This window comes from Artemia sp. Qi Xiang Cuo, chromosome 4 (assembly GCF_049724085.1).
Source record: "Artemia sp. Qi Xiang Cuo chromosome 4, ASM4972408v1, whole genome shotgun sequence".
Taxonomy (NCBI): Eukaryota; Metazoa; Arthropoda; class Branchiopoda; order Anostraca; family Artemiidae; genus Artemia; species Artemia sp. Qi Xiang Cuo.
The window spans coordinates 27,602,910-27,629,634 of NC_142797.1; the positions used below are offsets into that span (position 1 = coordinate 27,602,910).

At 37.5% G+C, this 26,725-nt stretch overlaps 1 protein-coding gene across 1 annotated transcript in view; it reads right to left on the reverse strand.

Annotated features, from left to right (window-relative positions):
- Positions 1–1,383: 1,383 nt before the first annotated feature.
- Positions 1,384–26,725, reverse strand: part of mus101 (mutagen-sensitive 101) — a 224,216-nt gene continuing 198,874 nt past the window's right edge. The window contains exons 20-22 of the mRNA XM_089087479.1: positions 8,284–8,484; positions 2,563–2,798; positions 1,384–1,696 (exon numbers count right to left, since the gene is read on the reverse strand). Of these exons, the coding sequence (XP_088943605.1) occupies positions 1,465–1,696; positions 2,563–2,798; positions 8,284–8,484 (669 nt within the window). The 3' untranslated portion in view covers positions 1,384–1,464. The remainder of the gene's footprint in view (positions 1,697–2,562; positions 2,799–8,283; positions 8,485–26,725) is intronic.

Sequence of the window (26,725 nt, forward strand, 5' to 3'; positions counted from 1 at the left end):
TAAATTTTTCTTACCACTATCGTTTGTCCACTGATGCTGATTTCGGGAACCGATTTCAGCTATGAAGGTCTAAATCGGGTCAAAACGTCCCAAATTCTCGTAGATAATTCTACGAGAATTTGGGAAGTTTTGACCCGATTTAGACCGTCGGGTCGAAACTACCCAAATGCTCTTAGATAATTTTCCCAAATGTCTTTGATTAACAACGCAAATTTTGTAAGTTTTGACCCTATTTAGATTGTCGGGGCAAAACTTCCCTAATTTTAGTTGTAAATATCAACAACAATTGGGACACTTATCTTCGAGAATTTGGGAAGTTTTGACCCGATTTAGACCTTCAAACAAATTGGGTCACAATGTTACACAGTTACGTGCTGACATACCTTTCGAGCATTGGAAAGCACAAAAAAAACATCTCCTTTGTCACAATCATTAATTGCGTGAATACTGAATGCTCTTTTTACAATTTATTAGATTAGCCTATCTCTTAAAATCTCTTTTTAAATAGGCTAAATCAAGTCCAAGATTGTGATCCTGGTGGAACTAAGGTAGATAGTCATAGAATTTAGGGATGAAAGATTGGATTGATGTTGGGTTGTCATGTGACAGACAATGTCCACTAGACATGTACTAAATCTGGGACTGATTTTGGTTGGACTTAAAAGCAGCAAACAAGTGAAACCTAAGCCTAATAGGCTTGGCTGCTTGTGGTTGAATGCATTTTACATGATATGCAAAATGATCTGAGTTAACATAGCCTATTTGGTACAAGTACATTAAACATACACTTTTATATACTAATGACAGACAAAACCCACCAGACTAGTTATTTCAAGAGACCAGTGGAATGCAAAGATTAGTTTTCATTGCATTTACAATATTTAAACTGTCGTTTTTTGGGTAAAGTTCTACAAAATCATATTATTGAGTTAGGGTAAGACACCCAGTAGTTGGACACTTTAATCACTTTGAAAACTTTTTGACATTTAAACTACTCTAATTACTGTATTATACCACCTAGAAACTTAATTTTTGTATAAAAAAATTTCTGAAGAATTTCTGAACAAGTAGGTTACTAATTCAAATAGTTTCACTTGTACAGTGCCTCCTATTTTTGAATTTTCTAACAAGTGACAATTCTGCCTAAACTCGGACATACAGACGGTTCATTGTAAATTGGTTATTAAAATAGTATAAAAGATTCTGTCCGAGAATAGGCAGGACGAATACTTATCCATATTTTTGAAAAGTAAACTCATTCTAGAAGAAAAGTCTCCTAGAGAGTTAAAGTTTTCTATTTTCCAGTAAAATTTCTATTCGTAACAGCTTAAACTAAAGTATAACAAAATAGCCATGATATGAAATTAAAAATTAGAAGTTAAAAATTGTTTACTTATCTCTAATCCTTTAATACAAAACAATACAATAAACTGAGTTCCTTTTAAAATTGAAAAAAAAAAAAAATTAATGAACTTCTTTGTAAGCTTCTTCAAAAATTGATTCGAACTTCTTATATTCTTCAGGAAAAAAAGGCAGAAAATCAGGAATTGACTCAGAAATCAAATACTCATTCAAATAAAGGGGTATAACAACAGGTATTCCATTCTTAGCACAGTGAAGAAGATCAATCTCATAGTTGCACTTGTCCAGTTCAGCAATGACATGAGATACATCTTTCGCATGAGTATAGGGAGGCCTTAAAAATGAAATGGATTTATCAGTAACAACAGACACTAAAAGCAAGCAGTAAAAAGAATTGGCCTCAGTATGGTCTGAACACATATCTCTTAAATAATACCGATTTTCGCTTCCAACAAACGTCCCTCAACGATGCCGTTTATCCACAATTACTGAAAAACACTGATATTTTTCATAAATTAATAATTCTTGTAATCCAATACATAATTAAAAGTAACATATACATTAAATTATTATGTAAGAGTGCGAGGTTCACGAAAAAAAATAAAGAGAGAGGAGGGGTGGAAGAGGAACAGTAAGAGAGAGAAAGAAAGAAAGAGACAGAGAGAGAGAGAGGGGGGAAGGGTGGAAAGAGGGGTGTAGAAAGAGAAAGATGGGATAGGGAGAGAGAGAACATTTATTTCTGGGGTAAAATTTAGCTACTTTTTGGACATTATGTTGAAATACAGACTTGGATTACGGATTCAATAGAAATGCACTTCAACTTCAATTTTCAAAGGTGAAAAATTAAATTTTTTCTTAATTTGGTCTTAAGTTCTTTTGGCGTTTTAATGAAATCAATAAAACTTAGTAATATTTCATGGAAACTCCTAATTAGTTAGTCGGATAAACTGGAAAGAGTGCAGTCTAAATCGACTGAAGCTATTTATTCTTGTCATTAATAACTGAGAGATCATTTGACTACCATACTTAAACTCAGCACAAGCCCCCACCCTAATACAAGAAAAAAGCAAAATTGGCTTGTGTTTGCCTCATAAACAAAACAAAAAAATTGCTTTTTAGCTTAGGAGGGCAAATGAACAGCAGAAAAGCTACTCTAGCCAAAAAAGAAAAAAAAATACTAGAAAAAAGGGAAATACTAACTCTGCTTCTGAAATAGTCCCACCACCAGCCTCAATTAGTCTCCGAAAAGGCCCCCTTCGTGATTCCGGTGTGTGCAAAATCACTCTAAAGTTTCGAAATACACCCTGTTCATTTTGTGTCGCATCCATGTACTTTCGCCAGCGATGAGCAGCAATTGCGAGACGATATTCTGGTGATTTTTGGGGCAGTTCTGCAGTATATTCTGAGCCAGGTCGACCCCATTCATAATCATCTTCCTAGAAATAAGAAAAAAAGTATACAATAAAGCTGTAAAATTGTACCAAAAAGCTGTATTCACAAAGGTAATAGAGCAAAAGCTAAATAAAAATACTATCGGAGGGCGAGTTAAGGTTCAAATAAAGAGACAAATTCCTAAACCATCAAGCCGTCTGATAGCCTATATCCAAATTCAAACTCCCTGTTTCGTAGAGAATATCACTAACAAAATATAAAATTATAGAAATGAAAAGATATTTTGTAGAATGAATCTATCTAAAGGATTTAGTTTCTGTGTTTAAAGTCTTGAACAATTAAAATAGTTATGTACGAAATAGTATAGTAGTAGTATAGTATAGTATATCAAACAGTTCGTGGTAACGAACTGTAAGTAAGGAGCGACAAGGCTCAATAGTAACCGGAACTCTATAAAACATAATTTTGATACCAATAGATACATCAAAGGAACCGGATTTTTTGCTGATTTCAAATATACAAGTTTCATCAACTTTAGTCTCACCCATCAAAAGTTACGATCTTGAGAATATTTGCCTTATTTTAGAAAAAAGGCGGAAACACCCCTTAAAAGTCATAGAATCTCAATGAAACTCATACCATCAGATTCAGCGTATCAGAGAACCTTGCTTTAAAGGTTTCAAACTCCTATCTGCAAAAATGTGGAATTTTGTATTCTTTTTGCCAGAAGAATGATCAAGGATGCGTGTTTATTTTTTTTCTTCCCAGGGGTGATCGTATCGACCCAGTGGTCCTAGAATATCGTGACAGGGCTCATTCGAACGGAAATCAAAAGTTCTAGTTGAACAAAAAAATTGGAGGGCAACTAGGCACCCTGCCATGCTCATTTTTCCCCAAAGTCACCCCATCAAAATTTTGAGATAGCCATTTTGTTCGGCACGGTCGAAAAATCTAATAACTATGTCTTTGAGGATGACTTAATCCGCCAAAGTCCCCGGAGGAAGGGCTGCAAGTTATGAACCTTTGCCCATTGCTTACATATAGTATTGGTTATTGGGAAGTATACAGATGTTTTCAGGGGGGGGGGGGTTTCTGGTGGGGGGTCGTAAGGAGAAGGTTACGTGGGGGGACCTTTCCATGGAAGAATTTTTCATGGGGCAAGATAATTTTCCATGAAGGGAGCGTCGGATTTCCCAGCATTATTTAAAAAACGATCAGAAATTAAATGAAAAAAGTTTTTTCAACTGAAAGTAAGGAGCGACATTAAAACTTAAAACGAACAGAAATTATTCCATATAAGAAAGGAGCTGTCCCTTCCTCACAGCCTCGCTCTTTATGCTAAAGTTTGACTCTTTGTCACAACTCTACTTTTCAAAACAACAAAACTTTAGCGTAAAGAGCGAGGCTTTGAGGAAGGGACAGTCCCTTTCAAATACGGAATAATTTCTATTAGTTTTAATTTTCAATGTCGCTCCTTGCTTTCAGTTAAAAAAAACTTTTTTTATTTGATTTAACACAAAAGGGAACAACATACATACGCAATTAAAGGATTTAATTCAATCTTTTGATCAAAACGATTAAAGCACTGAAAATCATTCAAAAACACTAATACAAACAAAACTAATGCTTTTTCTGTTCATGACTATGTTGTCATTTCTTGCTTAAGCGAAATGGCTGGTAGTGAATTTGACCGTCCATAAGATAAAGCAGAGGAGAAGATTCAACAAATTATGACAAGTTCCTAAATAGTTTTGATTTTAAAGTAGCAATCCGCAGATGGAAATAATGTCAACAATGTTCAATGCTTACATGCTTGAGCACAGATAATATTATTATGCACAGAGGGTATTAAGAGAAGAGAATGCTCTATATATTTTAGAATTGTCTCAGGCAAGTTGGCTAAAAAAGGATTTATTGTTAGACCACAATTTTTCTTTAGTATTAATCCTTCTTTTTAGAGAATATCCTTATAACTGCATTAGTTCACATCTAAAAAATCTAAAGAAACGCCTCAAAAAATTTGTTTATGCATTTTTGTTACGTTTTTACGAGTTGCAAAAAATTTCGCCTTTCCATCATAAACATCAGCAAACAAGAAGAACTATAGAGAATTCCTTTCGCAAGACAGTGGATTGGAATTTTCCACTGTTTATATTTGAAATTCTATAAATTCCATTCCAAATATAGAATTCCACTGTTTTACGAAAGAACTCCCTATTATTATTTTTGTTTGTTGAGGTTTATAATTGGTAGCAGTGAAATAGATACTAGTCAAGTGAAGGGGATTAATACTTGTTTAATCTCTGTAGCCGGATTCTCTTCATTTCTGATCTTTCAAAAACAATGAAATGTCAGGTCGATGGCTATACATGACGTATGAAAACAAGAGAGGAAAGGAACTGGCTGACAAAATCTTCACTTTCTCACCTTTTCAATTTTATTATTTGTTAGACCACAATTTTTCTTTATTTTTTTTTAGTATTAATCCTTCTTTTTAGGGATTATCCTTACAACTGCATTAGTTCAAGAATCAATGAGGTACCACAAGCTCAAGGACAATAAGCCCAATTGGTCAGATTAGCTTCTAGAAGGCTTACATTTGAAGATAAAATTACCCAAAGAGAAGTAATTAAAAGAGAATAAAAGAGAATAAAAAAACTAAAAGAAAAAAAAAATTAAATCCTTTGTGGGGCTCCTTTCGTCTACAAGACGACACCAATTTGTGCCATATTCTGTCCACCTGTCACAACCTTTTGAACATAAGAAAGGACATTTATTATGAGATGGTAAAGATAAACCGCAGCTCTTCTTCATTAGTCCTCTTAATCAAAGTGGTTATCATTCAACCCCCAAATTTAAAAAAAAACCACAGATACCCGAACCTTAATAAGTCCCATAAAAAAGAACTTAGTGCTAAACACCTCGAAATTTTATTGCGCATAAATTTTCACTAAGTATTTCCACTTTCCTCAATTACCGTTAGAAACCAACAAACATAGGTGCCACACAAGAACTATTAGAGGCTAAGAATAAGCAATAAACAAGTCTACTCTAACTATACAGCCCACTTACTCATATTGTGTCTAATTAATTTTTTTATAAAAATTTTATATCATCAAGAATTTAATCCAAAATCAAACACCAACACACAAAGCTACACAAAGCTTTTTATATCACTCTGACATTGTCTTTTTTCATGTGCCTTATTATGTTTATTATTTTCAAGTTATATTACCTTTTTTCCAAAGGATTCGTCTATACCCTACAATCTCTTTATTTGTTGACAATAATTTTTATTAGCTTTAAAGTTCCCAGCGCCTGGCCTTCTCTTTCATCAAAATAGAAACCTTTCCTTTCCTTTTTTTTACATTTTCTTTTCCTTCTCAATAAGATTTAATTAAATTTAAAAAACTGTCGAAATAACATAGTGCGAATGATACAAATATCTCAATTTAACCATTTGTTAATATTGCCGGAGCCATGCGGTTTTATTTTCCATAACATAACAAAAAGAAAGAAAATCACCATAATAGCCAAAACTACTGAAAAGAACCAATGAACGTAGATTGACAGTTTAATATATTTCGATATTTCTTCAGTTTTGGATTTACTAACGTTATAAAACAGAAAACGTTTAAAATTCAGCTTGTTTTTAGCAAAGAGCAAATAACGATTTAGTCTTTAGAAGACATAAAGGTATTAGCCCAACTCCTGTTTGTGGTAATTTCTATTTTTGTTTTCACGTTGAATTGATTATTTTTTGTAATTTCTGTTCGTTTTGGGTTTCATTTATTTATTAATAGTAATCCATGCTCGTTTTACACTTGAATTATTATTCAAATTTATTTCTGTCCATCTTCGGTCTAATGTAGCTCTTTACTTTCCCTTGATAAACTTCTTTTGGGATTTTTTTTAAAAATTAATTTTTGTTCGTCTTTAATTGACACAGTTTGTTTTCTATTGGTAAATAAAAGGAATATTTGTGAAGCTTTTCCAGTATTTCTCTAAGATTCAAGGTTTTGACCTGCTATTTATATTTTGGACAAACTTTTGCTACTAATTTTAATAGCAGTTGTACTTTAGAACTTTGGAAGAATGGGTATGGGGAATGTTATTCAAGTAACAGGATTGAAAATTTGCATACCTTTGGGCTTCTATAGAGCTGAAGCCCATCAGAGCCCCCTTTTTTTACAATAACCTTGAGTATAGAGGAATAGTAATCGATTAGCTATTCCTGACACATTGTACATACGCCCTTTTAGCAACCTGGACGGACAACGTTTCTTCTGATTTAGTTCGACACTTTCCTCAGCATATCCTGCAAAATTCAAATTAATAAACATAGCCGTTCCTAAAATATTGCAGATATGCCCCTTTGACAGCCTTGAATGCGCATGGCATCTTTTAATTTAGTTGAATATCCCCAATAATATACGCTAAAATTGGCTGTTCCTGGGATATTATACGGACGCCCATTTGCCAATCTGGATACGCATTGCGTCTTCCGTTCCGGAGATGTTGCACCTACACCATTTTAACAGCCTGGAAACACTTAAACTCTTTCGATTTAGTTAAATAATTGTAGTAATCGTAGTGGCAGCAGGAATTGCAGCTGCAGTCGCAGTAACAATGTGTAACAGTAGTCCACGTAGTAACGATCGCAGTTACAAGAAGTCGCAAATACAGACGCAAGTAGTCACAATCGCAGTCACACGTAGTTGCAGTCACAAGTAGTCGCATTTGCAAGTAGCCACAGCAGCAAGTAATCGCAGCCACAGTTGTAAGTAGTCACAGTCAAAAGTAGTTGCAGTCGCAAGTAATTGCAGTCGCAGTCGCAATTACCGCCATGCGGATTTGCAGTCGGAATGGCAAGTGTTCGCAGTCACAGTCGCAAGTAGTTACAGTCAAAGTCACAAGTAGTCGCAATCGTAAGTTGCCGTCGTCACAATCAGTGTAAACCACAGGCACTAGTAGTCACAGTCACAAGTAGTCGCAGTCCCTTTAGTAATATTATTAGCAGTAACCGTGAAGGTTTCAACTTAATGCCCTTTGCTGTTCCTAAGATACTGCAGATAGGCCCCTCTGATAACCTGGATTCACGTATTTGGTTTTGATTTAGATCGACATCCCCTTCAACATTCCACGAAATTTCATCTCAATTTTCTTACCTTTTTCGAACAAATACAGGATCAAACTTTACCCCCCCCCCCTTCCGTATAATAAATCCTCTATGTTAACAATGGCAAATCACATAATTTAGAGCCCTCGCCCCAGGGGCTATGGAAGGTCATGTCACGCCCAGTCATTATTATTAGACCCTTCAACCATTTTGAACAAAATTTACATCAGTATTTAATATGAAGGAAGAGGGGCATCCATTTCTCTATTTACTTAAGTAGCATTATTGCGCCGCCTGATTAAGAAATTTGCGAATACAACTCAAGTGAACAAAATACGGGTTTGAGAGGGCGGGGAGTTCGTGCTGAAAACCATATACTTAAAATACAGTCAGAAAAAGTAGGAGCTTACCGGAACAAATTCACCTGCTGCTTCACACGCCGAGAGCCAGGAAGGATGCATTACCCATCTACCCCCCGCAATTGAAGCTAGTAGCTTCTCATTTCTCATCGGACAAGGTATAACTATATGGGTTGATGAGGGCTCAAAGCTTGGACTATCAATAACCATACCTCCAAGTTCTCGAATCATTTCGCCATACTCGTCTCTTCCCTAAAATTTATTGTTGTCAATAGATCATTTCTTAGACCACATTGTCCTTCTATTTATAAAACAAATAGAATGAAAAAGCCCAGATATCACGGTATTACATTGTGGAAACCACTGGCAACAGGAAAAACTGAGGGAAAACTAGAATAAATAAGTAAAACGCACAAAAAAATAATAAAAAAGATGAAAAACTGCAAATAAAGTTAAAGAAGAGAAAAAAGCAAAAGAACTCAAATTTGAACACTTTCCTTGTATTTTGCCAAAAGTTTTGAACACCGCCTTACAACATTTTGCTTCTATTTTGTAATAGAAGTATGAGAATCTCATAGTACTGTGACAAATATTGTACTACTTTCGTGTTCTTTTTTTATTTAGTAGGCATTGCGTATATTCGTTTTTTTTCTTTTTATTCTTTTTTGATCTTAGACTCCTCTCTTTTTCTTTTTAAGTTCTTATGGCTTGGACTCTTTCTGTCTGACCGATGAGAAAGCCTTGTCATATACAGGCCAAATATTCGTTGCTTCTTCTTCTTTTTCTCCCTAGTGGCCATATATATCTTATTTCTCAACATTTAGTACCGTTTCTAACTTCAGTCAAGCTGAATCAGGTTAAGGCGCAGGAATTTTAATAAACAATAAGCACAGGCAATAATAATAACATATAGAAGTGAATATTTTCTTTCGATATAAGACTCCAAAAAAATGAAATAATTTTTCTACATAAAGACCTTGTGCATAACCTAGGATAATACAATTGTTCAAAATTACCAAGTTCGAAAAAGGGTTTTAAATTATTTGGTTAACTACTCTGGCAGGAAAACTTTGGATTCTTATAATGGCGCATTATTTTTAAAGCTTATGCGATTTTAATGATCTATACTAGGTCAGTTCAAACTTTCTTGGTGGTGACTTCCTAATTTACTTTTTATTCTTTAATGTTAGAGGCATAAAAGGTTATGCCTTAAATTAGGCTATTATAAATGGAATTTAATCTGTAACTATTCCCATCCATGTTTAAGCGTGAAAGAATTTGCTTTCACGTTGAGTTAGTCCGCAGCTAGGACTTAGCTTGGTTTTGTACCAAGTCAGGACTTAATTTCGTTTTCTCACCGCCTGATCAGAATTCTGCAGCTTGAACTACGATCATTCTTACACCGAGTCACACCTTAGCTTATTTATATACCGAGTATGGAATTGGTCATTTTTGCACTGAGTAAACAAAAATTCTATAGTTTACACTTAAATCCGTGTTTACACAGAGACGGAACACAGCACCGAACCAAGACTTTGTTGGTTTTTCCTCTGCGTCAACGAACTTCACCAGCTTTGAATCCGATAATTTCTTTTTTACTTACCTAGTTCTTACATTAGCTCATTTTTTCACCAAATTTAAAATCCTTGCGTGATTCCTGTTTAAAAACCCAATCGCCTACCTTTCAGCCACCAAATTGTTAATTCAGGGGGGTGTAGATAGATTTGATTGAAAATTCATTATATAGTTCCAGTCCTAACATGGTGCATCACGCCCATATTTTCTAATAAAACGTATCGGAGAAGAATGGGCTAATTGTATACTCTGGGACGTTTGCCCCCTGTCACACGTGGAGATTCTGGGCATTACCTATGGACAGGGGCAAGAAAAAATCACCGAAGTCAAGTTTTGCTGGTTTTTCCTCTGCTTCAACGAATTTCAGCAGCTTTGTATTCGATATTTTTTTTCTGTACGAAGTCGGGACTTACCTAGTTCTTGTATACCTAGCTAATCTCCCCCAAAATAAATTAAAACCCTTGCGTGATTCCTGTTTAAAAAATACAATCACCTACCTTTCAGCCACAAAATTATTAATCCAGGGAGATTTGGGGACATTTGATTAGAGAGAATACAGGCAAAATGTGTGTCTCTACTAATATAGATGGAAATTCATTATATAACTCCAGTCTTTGTATGGTGCAACAAAACCCATATTTTTTAATAAAATGTATTGGTGAAGAACGGGCTAATTATATAGACTGGGACAATTGCCCCTGTGATGTCTGGAGATTCCGGGTATTACATATGGACGCGGGGTAAGAAAAAGTCCCCTGCATAAGAGCATGTACATCACCATACACCAATAAGGAACATGAAAAAATCAATGGTCTAGTTACTTAGTTTCTATGCTTCAAAGCAATGTTCCACAATGGCTCCCATGTAACTCAATCCCATTCAACTCAACCAATTTAGCTTAACTCTCGTCAAATCCACCCCCATAAATTTCAACCCCAATTATATCAACTCCCATACAACTTAACTTCACTTAGCCCAAACTCCACTCAATTCAACCCCTGTAACGGGCTAGGTTAGGTTGAATCACAGTTTATATAATTAGAGGTAAGTTTACCGCAGATGATTTCTGGCTCTTCATTCTCGGTGCGAACAAAAAGCTCCTCCCACTTATTTGTGCACTTATGGATTAGTGTGTTTGCGTCAATCAATGAGAAATGTCCCATCTCACAGGTATGAGTTAGTTTATATACAAATTATGACAATCTATTATTTATATACAGTGGACTCAACTGATTGGCCTATGTAGGATTTTAAACAAACGGGGGGGGGGGGTTGATGAAATTTGTGAAAATAAGGAAATTTTTTCTCTTCTAATCACCGGTGGAATAGATGTGATGGGGTCGGGGGCGGATCCAGGATTTTTAAGGGAGGGGGGCGCAAAATAGGTTGATCTGATAAACTAACGTTAGGAGCAAGATTAATTAATGTAAACTTGCGTTAATTAGGTAAATTACACTACTTTAGGGGGGTACCCCTCGCCCCCCCTCTGGATCCGTAACTGGATGGTTTATCATTTTTTTTTCACGTCGTGATATTTATTTTCTCAGATTGTAGTTCCTGTGATACTTGAACAGTCTAGTTACCTGTTTTGGCGGAGAGCCGAGATAAGACTAGTTTCGTTTTCAATCAATATTTCCGTATGAAATGGGCAAACCTTTCCTGAACTTTAAGCAATAAACACCTCTGTTTGAAAATCTTTGCACTTTGTGAATTTATATAGCAATAAGGGTTCCTGATTGAGACCAACTCGAGACTTCGAAACCTACTTGTAATTCCTATAAATATCTGAACTAATTATATATATATATATATATATATATATATATATATATATATATATATATATATATATATATATATATATTTATATCGGCGCGTACAAACAGCTCCTCTCATTTGATCTGCCATCAGCGGTCCAATTACCCTGTAACACGTATTTTGGCAGAAACTTTCTCAAAATGCCTCTGAAACCGACTTGAGACTTCGAAACCTATTTTTAATTCCTAAAAACATCTAATAATAACATTGCACTACTAATTACCGATTTTCATGTATATATTGGAATAAATTAATTTAAAATTAGTTTCTTCAAAATTAGTTCTCCAACGTTGAAGCAATGTTTCGCGTTCTAGAGAGATCTGACATGTCTACCCGTGAATAGATCTTATGTCGCTTATATTTATGGTTTCTCAGGAGCACTTGCACCTCGGTCCGGGTTTTTATAATGGGTGAGATAGGGAAAGATCATACTGCTAATTATATAAACTGTGGGTTGAATGGAGTTTGAGTTCCATGGGGCTTGACTTAGACACGGTTGGGATGCGTGGGGTTGCATTGAACCGGGACTGAGTTGAATGGGTATGATTTGATTGAAGCTGAGGTGAAAGAGGGTTCAGTTGAGCGAGAATTGAGTTAAGCGGGTTGAGTCGAACTGGGGCCAAGTTACAAGCACGTTTTCCAGAATATGACAAGAATACCTTCCAACATTTTTACGGTATTTTGTAGATTTCCTTGCGCCTTGTTTTAAGTCTGTTTTATTTTAGTGTAAGCTGCTCTTCAAAAACTATATATAATGACTAGTTTCATCTACTTAAAGGATCCCGGAATCCAGTAACTGTCAATAATTATATTATGTTCTATTTATGTTGCTATTTCTAGCAATTTTTCCGCTGTGCAATCTCACTTCGAAATCCCTTCCCAAATCCCATCCTAGTTTTTTATTTTTTTTCTATTTATTGTAATCTGTTTGTGGTCACTGGGTTGTTTCTACTGTATATCAATCTCCACTTCTTTCCTCTCTACCCCTTTCTCCATATATATATTTTTTTAATTCAGGATGATGCTTGTTTTTACAATATGTATAATATCGATAACATTTGATGTGATGAAAAAAATATAAATGTTTTTACTTTTATAACTTTAATAAATCAAATAATATTAAAATTTGATTACAAAATATGAGTATATGTATATTAAAATGACAATGTACATTCATTTGGGTTTTTTTTCAGTAAAGTGCAAATTTTGTTCTGGCCTTGGGAAGGCATAGGGGTTTTGAGCCCAACTTATGTTAATATCTGCTCGTTTTGAGTTTGACTCGGTTATTTGTTGTAATTTCTGTTCGTTTTAGGTTTTAATGGAATTCTTTACTTTTCTTTGAAAAACTTATTTTATGGAAAAAGTTTTTTTTAATTGATTTCTGTTCGTTTTATATTGACATAGTCTTTTCAGGGAAAAAGAAAATAGTACTTTAAATGTTTTTTTTTTTTAAGACTTTATAGTTTGGCCTGCTATTTGTATGCTGGAGAAAAATTTTCAGCTATTTTCAACAACATACAACCTTTTAAAAATCTGGACACAAATAGTAGTGTTTAATTTAGGTTCATACCTCCTCTAGTTGACCTGAAATGGGAAACCTAATTCCATTCACAAAAAATCTGTTTACTTTCTTTGACAGCTTGGATACACTTACACAATTTTGATTTGGTTAAATTTAAAGAACAGAAGTAACCCCGAAAGTTTGAACATAATACCCTCAGTCGTTCTTAGGATACAGCTGAGATTTGCAATTAGCATTAACACAGTGCATTTTGATTTAATCTTAAGGCAACATTTAGTTTTTAAAACATAATGGGCAAATGAGAGGGTGGGTGTGGGAGGGTGGCCGTAGGAGGGGGATTAGTTGCCCTCCAATCATTATCGACTATTAAAATGGGAATCAGCCCTTTCTGTTTTCAATCGAATGACCCCTTTTCGAAGTTCCCACGAAAACTCTCAATACGAACTGCCCTAGTCTAAACCGCAGAAACAAAAAAATAATACATTGTACCCACATCGATCTTTATTATAAAAATGTCAAGCCTTCCAATCACTTTCGACTATTAAAAAGGGCACTAGGCCTTTCGATTTCCAATCGAATGAGCCCTTTTTGAAACGACAATGCTTTTTATAAACACCTTATATGCCCCCAGGGCATAAATTACAACCCTTACTCTAAGGGCTGTAAGGGTGGTTGTCATCCTCTAAGACCTAATTTCGAGAACTTTCACCTACGTTAAACAAAATGGCTATCTCAAAATTTTGCTTGGATGTGTTTGGGAAAATGGTGGGCGTGAGAGGGGCTGTAGTCGCTCTCCAATGTAGTCGCTTTCAACTATTAAAAATGACCCTAGCCCTTTCAATTTCCAATCAAATGAGTTCTTTTGAAGTTTATACTACAAAACTTTCAATAAAAATCTTATATGCCCCCAGGGCATAACTTACAACCCTTGCCCTGAGTGCTGGGGGGGGGGGGGTGTCATTCTCAAAGGCCTAATTTCCAGAATTTTCTACTACGTTCAACAAAATGGCTATCTGAAAATTTTGATTGGATGTGTTTGGAGGAATGGTGGGCGTGAGAGGGGGGTTAGTTACCGTCCAATCACTTTCGACTATTACAAAATGCACTAGCCCTCTCAATTTCCAATTGAATGAGCCCCTTTTGAAGTTTTGCGACAACTCTATATATAAAAACCTTATATGCCCCCAAGGCAGAACTTGCAGCCTTTGCCCTTGGGGCTCTGGGGGGTTTGCCATCCTTAAATACATAATTTCCTGAACTTTCAACTACATTGAACAACTCGGCTATCTCTAAACTTTGATTGCATCTTCTTGGGGAAATGGTGGGCGTGAGAGGGGGATTAACTACTCTTAACTCACTTTCGAAAGCTAAAAAGAGCCATTTCAATTTCCAGTCAGATGAACCCTTTCTTTAATTTCAACATAAAATTTCTGCATAAATCTTATTTCCCAGAGCATACCTTACAACCCTTGCACTGAGGGCTTTGAGGGGGTTATCATCATAAAAGACATAATTTCAAGAACTTTCAACTACGTTGAACAAAATGGATATCTAAAAATTTTGATTGGTTTGGGATGTGGTTGGGGAAATGGTGGGCGTGAGAGGGGCGTTAGTCGCTCTCCAATCACTTTCAACTACTAAAAAAGGCACTAGCCCTTTCAATTTCCAGTTGAATGAGCCTTTTTGAAGTTTCTACGACAACGTTTTCAATAAAAACCTGATATGCTCCCAGGGCATAACTTACAACCCTTTCCCTGAGAGCTGTGGGGGGGGAGGGGTTGTCATCCTTAAAGACCTAATTTCCAAAACTTTCAACTATGTTGAATAAATGGCTATCTAAAAATTTTGACTAGATGTGTTTGGGAAAAAGGTGAGCGTGACAGGGGAGTTAGTTGCCCACAAATCACTTTCGACTATTAAAAAGGGCATTAGCCCTTTGAATTTCCTATCGATTGAGCCCTTTTTCAAGTCTCTATGACAAAGATTTCAATAAAAACCTTATATGCCCCCAGGCCACAACTTATAACCCTTGCCCCGAAGACTGTGGGGGGAGTGTCCTGCTCAAAGGTATAATTTCCTGAACTTTGAACTGCGTGGAACAAAATGGCTATTGCAAAATTTATATTGGATATGTTTGGGGAAATGGTGGGCGTGGAAGGGGTGGTTAGTTGCCCTCCAATCACTTTTGACTATTCAAAAGGCCACTAGCCCTTTCAATTTCCAATCGAATGAGCCCTTTTTGAAGTTTCTACCACAACGCATTCTATAAAAACCTTACATGCCCCCAGGCTATAACTTACAACCCTTGCCCTGAGGGCTGTGGAGAGGGGGGGTTGTCATCCTCAATGGCTATCACAAAATTTTGATTGGATGTGTTTGGGGGAATGATGGGCATGGGGGAGGCTAGTGGCCCTCCAATCACTTTGACTATTAAAAAAGGCACTAGCCACTTAAATTTCCAATTGAATGAGCCCTTTTCGAAATTTTTACTACAACTCCTTCGATACGAAGTGCCCTGGTATGAAAAAAAAAATAATACATTGTGGCAACATCGTTCTTTACTTAGGCAGCGCGATCTCGCTGCCTATGATTGCAGTATTTATTACTATACCATTAAAATAGTACTCTTATACCTGTAATCAAATAGTACTGAACAAGAAGTTACTGTCGATTATAGGCAGCGCGATCGCGCTGCCTAAGTAAAGAGCGATGTTGGCACAATGTATTATTTGTTTTCCATACCAGGGCACTTCGTATCGAAGGAGTTGTCGTAGAAACTTCGTTAAGGGCTCATTCGATTGGAAATTCGAGTGGCTAGTGCCCTTTTTAATAGTCAAAAGTGATTTGAGGGCACCAAGCCCCCCCCCCCACGCCCATCCTTCCCCCAAATACATCGAATAAAAATTTTGAGAGAGCAATTTTGTTAAGCGTAATTGATTTTCATACAGAAACCACGTTTTTGAGGATGACACTCTCCCACACCCCTCCGGGCAAGAGTTTAAAATTATGCCCTGGGGGCATATAAGAACGATGTTGGCACAATTTATTATTTATTAATTTTTTCCTTTAGAGCAGGGCACTTCGTATCGAAGAAGTTGTCGTAGATACTTCGAAAAGGGCTCATTCAATTGAATATTGGAGTGGCTTGTGCCCTTTTTAATAGTTGAAAGTGATTAGAAGGCAACTAACTCCCCTTCCACGCCCACCATTTCCCGAAACACATCCAATCAAAATTTTGAGACAGCCATTTTGCTCAGTGTAGTTGATTTCCAGATAGAAATTATGTTTTTGACGAGGACACTCCCCCACAGCCCTCAGGGCAAGGGTTGTAAGTTATGCCCTGGGGGCATATAAGGTTTTTTGTAGAAGGCGTTGTCGTAGAAACTTCAAAAAAGGCTCATTCGATTAGAAATTCAAAGGGCTAGTGCCCTTTTTAATAGTTGAAATTGATTGGAGGGCAACCTCTCATGCCCACCTTTTCCCCAAACACATCTGATCAAAATTTTGAGATAGCCATTTTATTCAACGTAGTTTTAAGTTTTGGAAATTAGGTCTTTGAGGATGACAACCCCTCCCCTCTCCACAGCCCTCAGGGCAAGGGTTGTAAGGTATAACCTGGGGGCATATAAGGTTTTTATAGAATGCATTGTCGTAGAAACTTCAAAATTGGCTCTTTCGATTGGAAATTGAAATGGCTAGTGCCCTTTTTAATAGTCGAAAGTGATTGGAAGGCAACTAACACCCCTTCCACGCCCACCATTCCCCTAAACACATCCAATAATTTTTTTTTTAAACACAATTTCTATCTGGAAATCAACTACGCTGAACAAAATGGCTATCTCAAAATTTTGATTGGATTCGTTTCGGGAATGAGAGGGCTTTGGTGGGGATTTTGTTGCCTTCCAATCGCTTTCGACTGTCAAACAGGACACCAACCAATCCAATTTCTAGTTGAATGAGCGATTTTCAAAGTTTCTACAACTAATTCTTCAATAAAAAGTATCCTGGTCTAAAGAAAAAAATTAATAAATAATACATTGTGCCTTCCTATCAAGGGTTGTAAGTTATGCCCTGGGGGCATATAAGGTTTTTTATAGAAGGCGTTATCGTAGAAACTTCAAAAAAGGCTCATTCAATTAGAAATTCAAAGGGCTAGTGCCCTTTTTAATAGTCGAAAGTAATTGGAGGGCAACTACCCCCCCCCCCCCTCACGCCCACCTTTTCCCCAAATACATCCAATCAAAATTTTGAGATAGCCATTTTATTCAACGTAGTTTTAAGTTCTGGAAACTAGGTCTTTGAGGATGGCAACCCCCCTCCCCCACAGCGCTCAGGAAAAGAGTAAATAGTTATGCCCAGGGGGAATATGAGGTGTTTATTAAATGCATTGTTATAGAAACTTCAAAAAAGGCTCACTCGATAAGAAACTTAAGGTACTACTGTCCTTTTTTACAGTCGAAAGTGATTGGAAGGCAACTAAAACCCCTTCCTCGCCCACCATTTCCCCAAACACATCCAATAAAAATTCTGAGATAGACATTTTGTTCCACGCTGTTCAAAGTTCAGGATATTATACCTTTGAGCAGGACACTCCCCAGAGTCTTCAGGGCAAAGGTTATAAGTTATGCCCTGGGGGCATATAAGGTTTTTATTGAAATCTTTGTCGTAGAAACTTGAAAAAGGATTCATTCGACTGGAAATTCAACGGGCTAGTGCCCTTTTTAATAGTCGAAAGTGATTTGAGGTCAACTAACCCCCCTCTAACGCCCACCCTTTCCCAAAACACATCTAATAAAAATTTTAAGATAGCCATTTTATTCAACGTAGTGGAAAGTTTTGGAAATTAGGTCTTTAAGAATGACAACCCGTCCCCACCATAGCCCTCAGGGCAAGGGTTGTAAGTTATGCCCAGGGGGCATATAAGGTTTTTATTGAAAACATTGCCGTAAAAACTTCAAAAGGGCTCATTCAATTGGAAATTGAAAGGGCTAGTGCCTTTTTAATAGTTGAAAGTGATTGGATAGCGACTAACACCCTTCTCTCGCCCACCATTTCCCCAAAAACATTCAATCAAAGTTTAGAGATAGTCATTTTGTTCAACGTAGTTGAAAGTTCTGGAAATTATGTATTTAAGGTTGACAAACCCCACAGAGCCCCAAGGGCAAAGGTTCTAAGTTATACCATGCGGGCATATAAAGTTTTATAGATAGTTGTCATAAAACGTCAAAAAAGGTTCATTCAATTGAAAATTGAGAGGGTTAGGACCCTTTTTAACGTTCAACAGGGATTAGATGGTAACTAACCCCCATCTTGCGCCCACTCTTTCCCCAGACACATCCAAGTAAAATTTTCCGATATTCTTTTTGTCCTACGTTGTAAAACATTCTGGAAAGTCGGTCTTTAAGGATGTCCGCCCCCCCCCAACACTCAGGACAAGGGTTATAAGTTATCCCCCGGGGGGATATAAGATTTTTATTGGAAGTTTTGTCGTAGAAACTTCAAAAGAACCCATTTGATTGGAAATTGAAAGGGCAGTGCCATTTTTAATAGTTGAAAGTGATTGGAGAGCGACTATCGCCCCTCTCACGCCCACCATTTCCCCAAACACATCCAATAAAAATTTTATGATAGTCATTTTGGTTAACGTAGTTGAAAGTTCTGGAAATTAGGTCTTAGAGGATGACAACCATTCTAACAGCCCTTAGGGCAAGGGTTGTAACGTATGCCCTGGGGGCATATAAGGTGTTTATAGAAAGCGTTGTCGTTTCAAAAGGGGCTTATTCGATTTGAAATTGAAAGGCCTAGTGCCCTTTTTAATATTTGAAAGTGATTGGAGGGCAACTAGCCCCCCCCCCACGCCCATCATTCCCCCAAACACATCCAATAAAAAAATTTTGAGATGGCCATTTTGTTCAGCGTAGTTGATTTACAGATAGAAAACATATTTTTGGGGAGGACACTCCCCCACAACCCTAGGGCAAGGATTCTAAGTTATGCCCGGGGCCATATAAGGTTTTTATTGAAATCTTTGTCGTAGAAACTTGAAAAACGGCTCATTCGATTTGAAATTCAAAGGGATAGTACCCTTTTTAATAGTCGAAAGTGATTTGAGGGCAACTAACCCCCCTCTCACGCCCATCTTTCCCCAAACACGTCCAATCAACATTTTCAGATAGCCATTTTATTCAACGTAGTTGAAAGTTTTGGAAATTAGGTCTTTAAGGATGACAACCCCTCCCCCACAGCCCTCAGGGCAAGGGTTGTAAGTTATGGCCTGGGGGCATATCAAGTTTTTATTGAAAGCGTTTTCGCAGAAACTTCAAAAGGGCTCATTCAATTGGAAATTGAAAGGGCTAGTGCCTTTTTAATAGTTGAAAGTGATTGGATAGCGACTAACGCCCTTCTCTCGCCAACCATTTTCCCAAACAAATCGAATTAAAATTTGAGATATCCATTTTGTTTAACGTAGTTGAAAGTTCTAGAAATTAGGTCTTTTAGGATGATAACCCCCTCAGAGCCCTCAGTGCAAGGGTTGTAAGTTATGCCCTGGGGTACATAAAGTTTTTATTGAAAGCGTTGTCGTAAAAACTTCAAAAGGGCTCATTCAATTGGAAATTCAAAAGGCTAGTGCCTTTTTTAATAGTTGAAAGTGATTTGATAGCGACTAATGCCCGTCTCACGCCCACCATTTTCCAAAACACATCCCATCATAATTTTGAGATATCCATTTTGTTCAACGTAGTTGAACGTTCTGGAAATTAGGTCTTTTAGGATGATAACCCCCTCAGAGCCCTCAATGCAAGGGTTGTAAGTTATGCCCGGGGGGCAAATAAGGTTTATATAGAAAGCTGTTGTATAAATCATAGGCAGCACGATCGCACTGCCTAAGTAAAGAGGAGGACACTACCCCACAACCCTCAGGGCAAGGGTTTTAAGTTAAGCCATTGGGGCATATAAGAACGATGTTGGCACAACATATTATTTATTAATTTTTTCCTTTAGAGCAGGGCACTTCGTATCGAAAAAGTTGTCGTAGAAACTTCGAGAAGCGCTCATTCAATTGGAAATTCAAGTGGTTTGTGCCCTTTAAAATAGTCGAAAGTGATTGGAAGGCGACTTATACCCCTTCCACACCCACTATTTCCCGAAACACACCCAATAAAAATTTTGAGATAACCATTTTGTTCAGCGTCGTTGATTTCCAGATAGAAATTATGTTCTTGAGGACAGTCCCCCACAGCCCTTAGGGCAAGGGTTGTAAGTTATGCCCCGGGGGAAAATAAGGTTTTTTTTTATAGAAGGTGCTGTCGTAAAAACTTTAAAAAAGGCTCATTCGATTGGAAATTCAAAGGGCTAGTGCCCTTTTTAATAGTAGAAAGTGATTAGAGGGCAACTAACCCGCCTCTCACGCCCGCCTTTTCCCCAAACACATCTAATCAAAACTTTGCGATATCCATTTTATTCAACGTAGTTTTAGGTTCTGGAAATCAGGTCTTTGAGGATGACAACCCCCCACAGCCCTCAGGGAAAGGGCTGTAAATTATGCCCAGGGGACATATAATATTTTATATAACGCATTGTCGTAGAAACTTCAAAAAGGGCTCATTCGATTTGAAATTGAAATGGCTTTTTTTTATTATTACAATATTATAACAAGTTTTGGAAAAAGTTTTTTCAATTAATTATAGTAAAGATCGATGTGGGTGTAATGTATAATTTTTCGTTGTTGTTGTTGTTAGTAGAGATGACCCTAAAGCTCGTGACAGGGCTCCTTATATGGGCTTAGCCTCCCTAGGGAGAACACGTGGTTTATGGTTTTTGTCAGTGAGAATGAAAAAACAGGAATTTTCTCACTTAAAAAAACATGAATTTTCTCACATTTATGGATGTTTCCTTGGATGGTTATGTGTGTTGGTCAATTTATTTGATGTTTTTCATGGATGTCAACATCAATTTATGTATGTTTTATGGTTCGTTGTCAGTGAGAATGAAAAAACAGGAACTTTCTCACATTTATGGATGTCAACAGCAATTTATGTATGTTTTATGGTTCGTTGTCAGTGAGAATGGAAAAACAGGAACTTTCTCACATTTATGGATGTCAACATCAATTTTGGTCATGTGTACGCAAGACCTAATGGAATCCTGGAAACAGTTAGATCCCGTGTTTCCTTCTCAGCCAATCAGCGGGTCGGATACATATCCTTTCTCAGCCAATCAGAGACTTGCTTACATATGATTTTCCCCGTTACATAACAATTCACCCTTGAGATTTCGTATATAACGGGCATGCAATGTGATTAAATTATCAGAAAGTATTTTGACATAGTTGATACAACAATGGATAAATTCGATGAATTAGAAGCCATGACAGCCCCAATTAGCAATGTAAGTTCTGATTTAGTACATTTTTTATTTTCAAAATAAAATTATTATCCTTGGTCACCCTCTAGTATATTTAGGTAAGTACCCCCTCCCCACAAACCTAACCACCATGCAATCTTTATAGTCACTAGGAAACATAAAATATGTTCTTTTTATTACCTAAACCTAACACCCCCCCCCCCACTGTTTTTACAAGTATAATTCTTGCCAATAGAAATATTTCTCTTTTTTTTCGATAAATTTATTCTTTCTGTAAGCCTATCAAAAAGTGACAATCAACTTCTGTCTATCCCATAGCTATTAATAAACCGTTTCCATTTAAGCCGCCGTCGCTTACTTGACTGAACAACATTTTTCCGCAATGATTTAAACAGGTGACACCCCACAATTGCACTTCCTGCTTGTTAATCCTTTACGTTAGCGACTTAACCAAAAGGTTTCACTGATAAAAAGGATTTGTTTCCCTCTTTCTCAAATTAAAACAGTTTTAAGCAAAAAGAGATTGCTGTTTTTTAAGCTTGTGGATTCGTAACCTGTATTTGCTGTGGAATCGGTGAACCGGGATTATTTCCAAAAATAATTACTAACAATATATTTAGGACATTGATAAAAGGGGGGGGGGGGTTTGACATGCCTCAATTCTATCGCCATTATTGTAAAATGAAAACAAAGATTTGCAAGAAAAGTAAGGTTAGGTTGGGATATCGATGAATAAGCCTTTTTGAATTAATTACAATAGCATTTGATTTCTGAGTTTAGTATATTTTTATTTTTTGTTTTACTGAAAATGCTGGCGTAGGGGGGGGCCTTTCTTAGTGATAAATTCTGTTCTAGACAAAATTATGTGGATGAGGACACTAACTTTCTTTCTGTAAAAAGGGGGAAATTATTTTAATACTAACTTTTTTCTCTTCTTTAAGGCCAATTATGAAGAATGTTCGTCGCCGCCTCCCATTAAGAGAGCAAGAGATGACGAGGCAGCCCGATCAGTGCCAGCCCCAATGCAGTCCGGTCAAAGACCGAAAAGACAATGGGCCATAAGGACGGTGAACCCTGCTGGCTCATCTATGCAATCCCATAACATCGCAGTCCAATCTGCACAAGAACATAGCGACGCCGCCCCGTCCGCCCTCCAACACACACTACCTGGACCATCCGGCACCCAAGTGCAGCCAGGATTTGCAAATGTGAGTATTTTTTCCTCAAACTATCTTATATAAATATATATCTATTTCTTCCAATGTTTTTTAGTCTTTTCACTATTTTTCAACACTGTGTAAAAGTGTATCTCAGCGGGATATTAACCCCTCACCCCCCACCAGTTGTTTTCTCTGCTCCCCCCCTCCTTCGGAGATATCTAAATATAATGTAATTTCTATGCAAAAGAAACCGCCCCTCTTTTTTATAATCTTTACTATTTTCCCTGTTGCTATTGCTTCGATATCTCATAAGCGAATATTTTTAGGTACCTTTGAAACTCAAAATGCTATTCTTCACATAGTTTTAAGAGAGATTATTCCATTTTATCCATCTATTGCATATATCGGCGTTCTAATTTACACTGAATGTTTTAAAATAGCTTTCAATCTTGCCAAGATTCTAGTGAGGGGAAACCAGGCTAACGGTTCCCGGCATTTTCCTACCTGTTGAAGTTCATCTTTGGAAATCAGAACACTCGCGCGCGATAGGTTACAATAATTAAACTCATGAGTTCACTGAATCTGTGTGGAATTAGAGAAAAAAAATATCGACTTATGCAGTCTAAGCGAATATTTCAACTTTTGACGGGCATTATGTAAATGCGGGTCGGGAAGCGCTGCGGGAAGCACCGCGGGAAGCGCTGCGGGCCCAAGAAGCACCGAGGGGAATCGCCGCGGGCCCGAGAAGCGCCGTGGGGATGCGCCGCGGGTCCGAGAAGCCCCGTGGGGATGCGCCGCGGGCCCCGAGAAGCGCTGAGGGATGCGCCGCGGGCCAGAGAAGCGCCGCAAGATACGCCGCGGGCCCGAAAAGCGAAGCGGGATGCACCGCAAGGATGTGCCGCGGGCAAGGGATGCGCCGCAAGGATGCGCCGCGGGCCCGAAAAGCGCCGCAAAAATGAACAGCATGGTTGATTCGAAAATAAACGAGCAAATTGCCGCCTTCTATGTAAAGCAATGTTTTAGATTGTCAATATCGTTAAGTTGGAACTTTCAGTTGAATTAACCAAATGCTATTAAGCATTAATAATCCAAATTTTAACAGTAGGGATGATTTGAACACATTGAAAATAAGCTATTTTTTCATTTATAGGTTGGTGCATTGGTCCCTTACTCACCATCGAGTGAAGAAGAGGAAGAACACGTTGAAGGGGCAATGGAGTTTCAGGACAATGAAACATCAGCCATCAGTGACTGGCACGGTATTATTAATTCCATTGAAATACCATCTAATATTGATGAGATTATAGAAAAATATTTCAATGTAGAACCTAGCACAGTTGAGCAGTCGGACTTGAGTCCAAATACCCTACAAATTTTAGAGGATTTCAAAAACGAATTAACTGGGAACCCTCCTCCCACTGATTACCTACTTCCACTTCAAACAACTGAAGTGGAGTATAGCACAAATATTGTTGAACAACTTGGGGGAGGGGGTACAACTTGTCCCGATGTTCAATTATCTAATAGAATTCTAAACAATATAGTTGTTTTCACTGCGACTTTTTGGGATCCCTTTAATTCACTTATTGGGGGAAATTTTGTGTTCGATCCTGTAGAAATTGTGCATGCATATGTAGATAGAATTCGTGCACTACTGGAGAAGCAAATTCAGTTGTGGGGAGGTAGGGATTCAATTAAGGTTTCTATTGTTTTAAAGGTTTTCTATTTAAATGAAGGGAAAAGTGAAGATTATTATCATAATATACAGTCCGAGATGTGTGTAATTTATCCAAATTTAGAAAATTTTGAGGGAGTTTTTTCCGAGTGGGTAGGGCGAATTATAGCGCCTCTTGAGAACTATAACGAAAATGGGAGCGGGTCTGTAGATTTATTTATTGAAAATTTAAGCGTAAATATATGTAAATTTAAGAAAGATTTTATTTTAAGAGGGGGGCATTGGGGCACGGGTACAGTTTTAAAATATAATCCAGATCTAGAAGGTTGTAAAGGTGTCCAGAAGATTTGTTTTGAAACAGGTCAAATGTGTTTCAGGTATGCTTTCCTCATATCAGCATTCGAGCCTCTAGCACGTGACGCTACCAAGACGAATTTAGACAATTGGGCTGTACATGGGAAGGAAGGGTCCGATTTTCCCATCGTAGATTTCTCTTGTTTAGAGGGGAAATACCCAGTAACGCTACGATCTATTGATATTTTTGAAAGGGCTAATGCCCATTTAAATATTGGCATTTCTTTGGCTCAGTATGAAACAGAATTTGAAGATGGGGTTCCTTTAAAAAAGAAGTGTGTGGTCTTCCCAGTAAGGGAACCATCAGTTGATTTGGTTAGAAACTGGGTTTGGCTGTTATACACACCACCTATTGAACGGAAAGCACTTGGCCATTTTATCCTATTACCGACATTAGTAGAGATCTGAGGGAGGGTAAGAAAAGGGGGGAGCGTTTCTACTGTCCAAAATGCCTGTCTAGATTTGGACTGAATTAGAGCTGTGAAATCATATTAGACACTGTAGCCGACATGGCTACTAGGCATTGGAAACGGTTTCTGGGTATAGGGCTATTCTACGCTTTAAAAATTCTCAAAACAACCTCCACAAGTACAAAAAAATATCTTTAGACTGTGAAGCTAAGTTGGTGGAGGTGAACGATCTCCAATATCCAAACCGAATCAAAGAACATCAGGTCATTGCAGTGTCCAATGCACATGCGCAAAGAGACAGTTCTAACACCATGTGGTTGTTAGAAATAGTTGAGACATTGGATGAGAACGAGTGCATGGTCAAGGCACTGACTAAACTAATTGGCACGGCTATTGGCGCTATTTCTCGTTTCAGAAATACACATAATCCTATGGTGTTGTCTGCAGAGGATCTCCTCGTGATTAAAAATCAAAAAATGTGCTGGGTATGGAAGGGGAAGTTTGTAGAGGAGGATAAGGGGACTAAAGGGAAAAGAGGGGGAGGGGGAAAGTCAGAGACCATGATCACTTGTGGCAGGAACTATCATCTGGGGGTAGTAATTTTAGGAGGGTAGCGCATCAATCGTGTAATTTAAACGTTAGTCAACAGTTTTTTATCCCAGTTTTTATTCACAACTCTAACTATGACTTAAAATTTATTGGACCGGCACTGGCACGTATGCAGAAGGAAGGAGGGGGAGTAGACAGTCCATGGGTGAATAATTAATTTATCTATAGTATTATTCTCAAATCGGCCGAGAAGTTGTTGCTTCTTGAACTGAAATGGTAGGCAGTGGATAATGGGCATACGTGCTGGAATAAAATTAGGTTTTAAGATTCTTTTAGTTTTTTCCCCGAGGAATTGAGTCATATGATTCAAGTGCAGAAAAGCGACAATATAGATACCTTTCCCATGCTTAAATAGCACTTTCCAGACAGTGAAATGTATGACCAATTAACCAGCGAAGGTGTATACGCATATGATTATTACTGTTCTGACGCTTGATTAAGCGAGGTGAAACTACATCCAATTGAAGCTTTTTACAATTCACTAACCAACAGTGATTGCACGGCCAAGCATTATGAGTTTGCTAAGAAGGTGTGGGCTAAAGGGGATTGTATAAATGGGTGGGAGTATTGTAGACTGTGCTTGATCAGTGATGTTTTAACTCTGTTGAATATAGTCTGTAAGAATACAGACCAAATCTATTCAGAGTTCGGGTTAGATATAGGCTACTATTTTTCTGCACCCCATTTAGTGATAGATTTGATTTTAAAAATTAGTAGGGAGGAAATAGGCCTAATCACAGATGTAGATCAACACCTTTTTGTAGAGCGTTCAATGAGGGGAGGGTATGTTTTTCACGGGGACCGCATCTTATCAACCGATCCGAGCGGACAAAGCACCGGTGTAAAGTCAAATGCAGTGTTCTTGGACATGAACTCATTGTACCCTTCGGCAATGTCCCACTACTCTTTGCCGTGTGGGAACTATCAATGGCTTGAGAATCCTTGTGAGTTCCCCGACATTAACACCGTCGAGGACAACGGACCACAAGGATGGTTCTTTGAAATT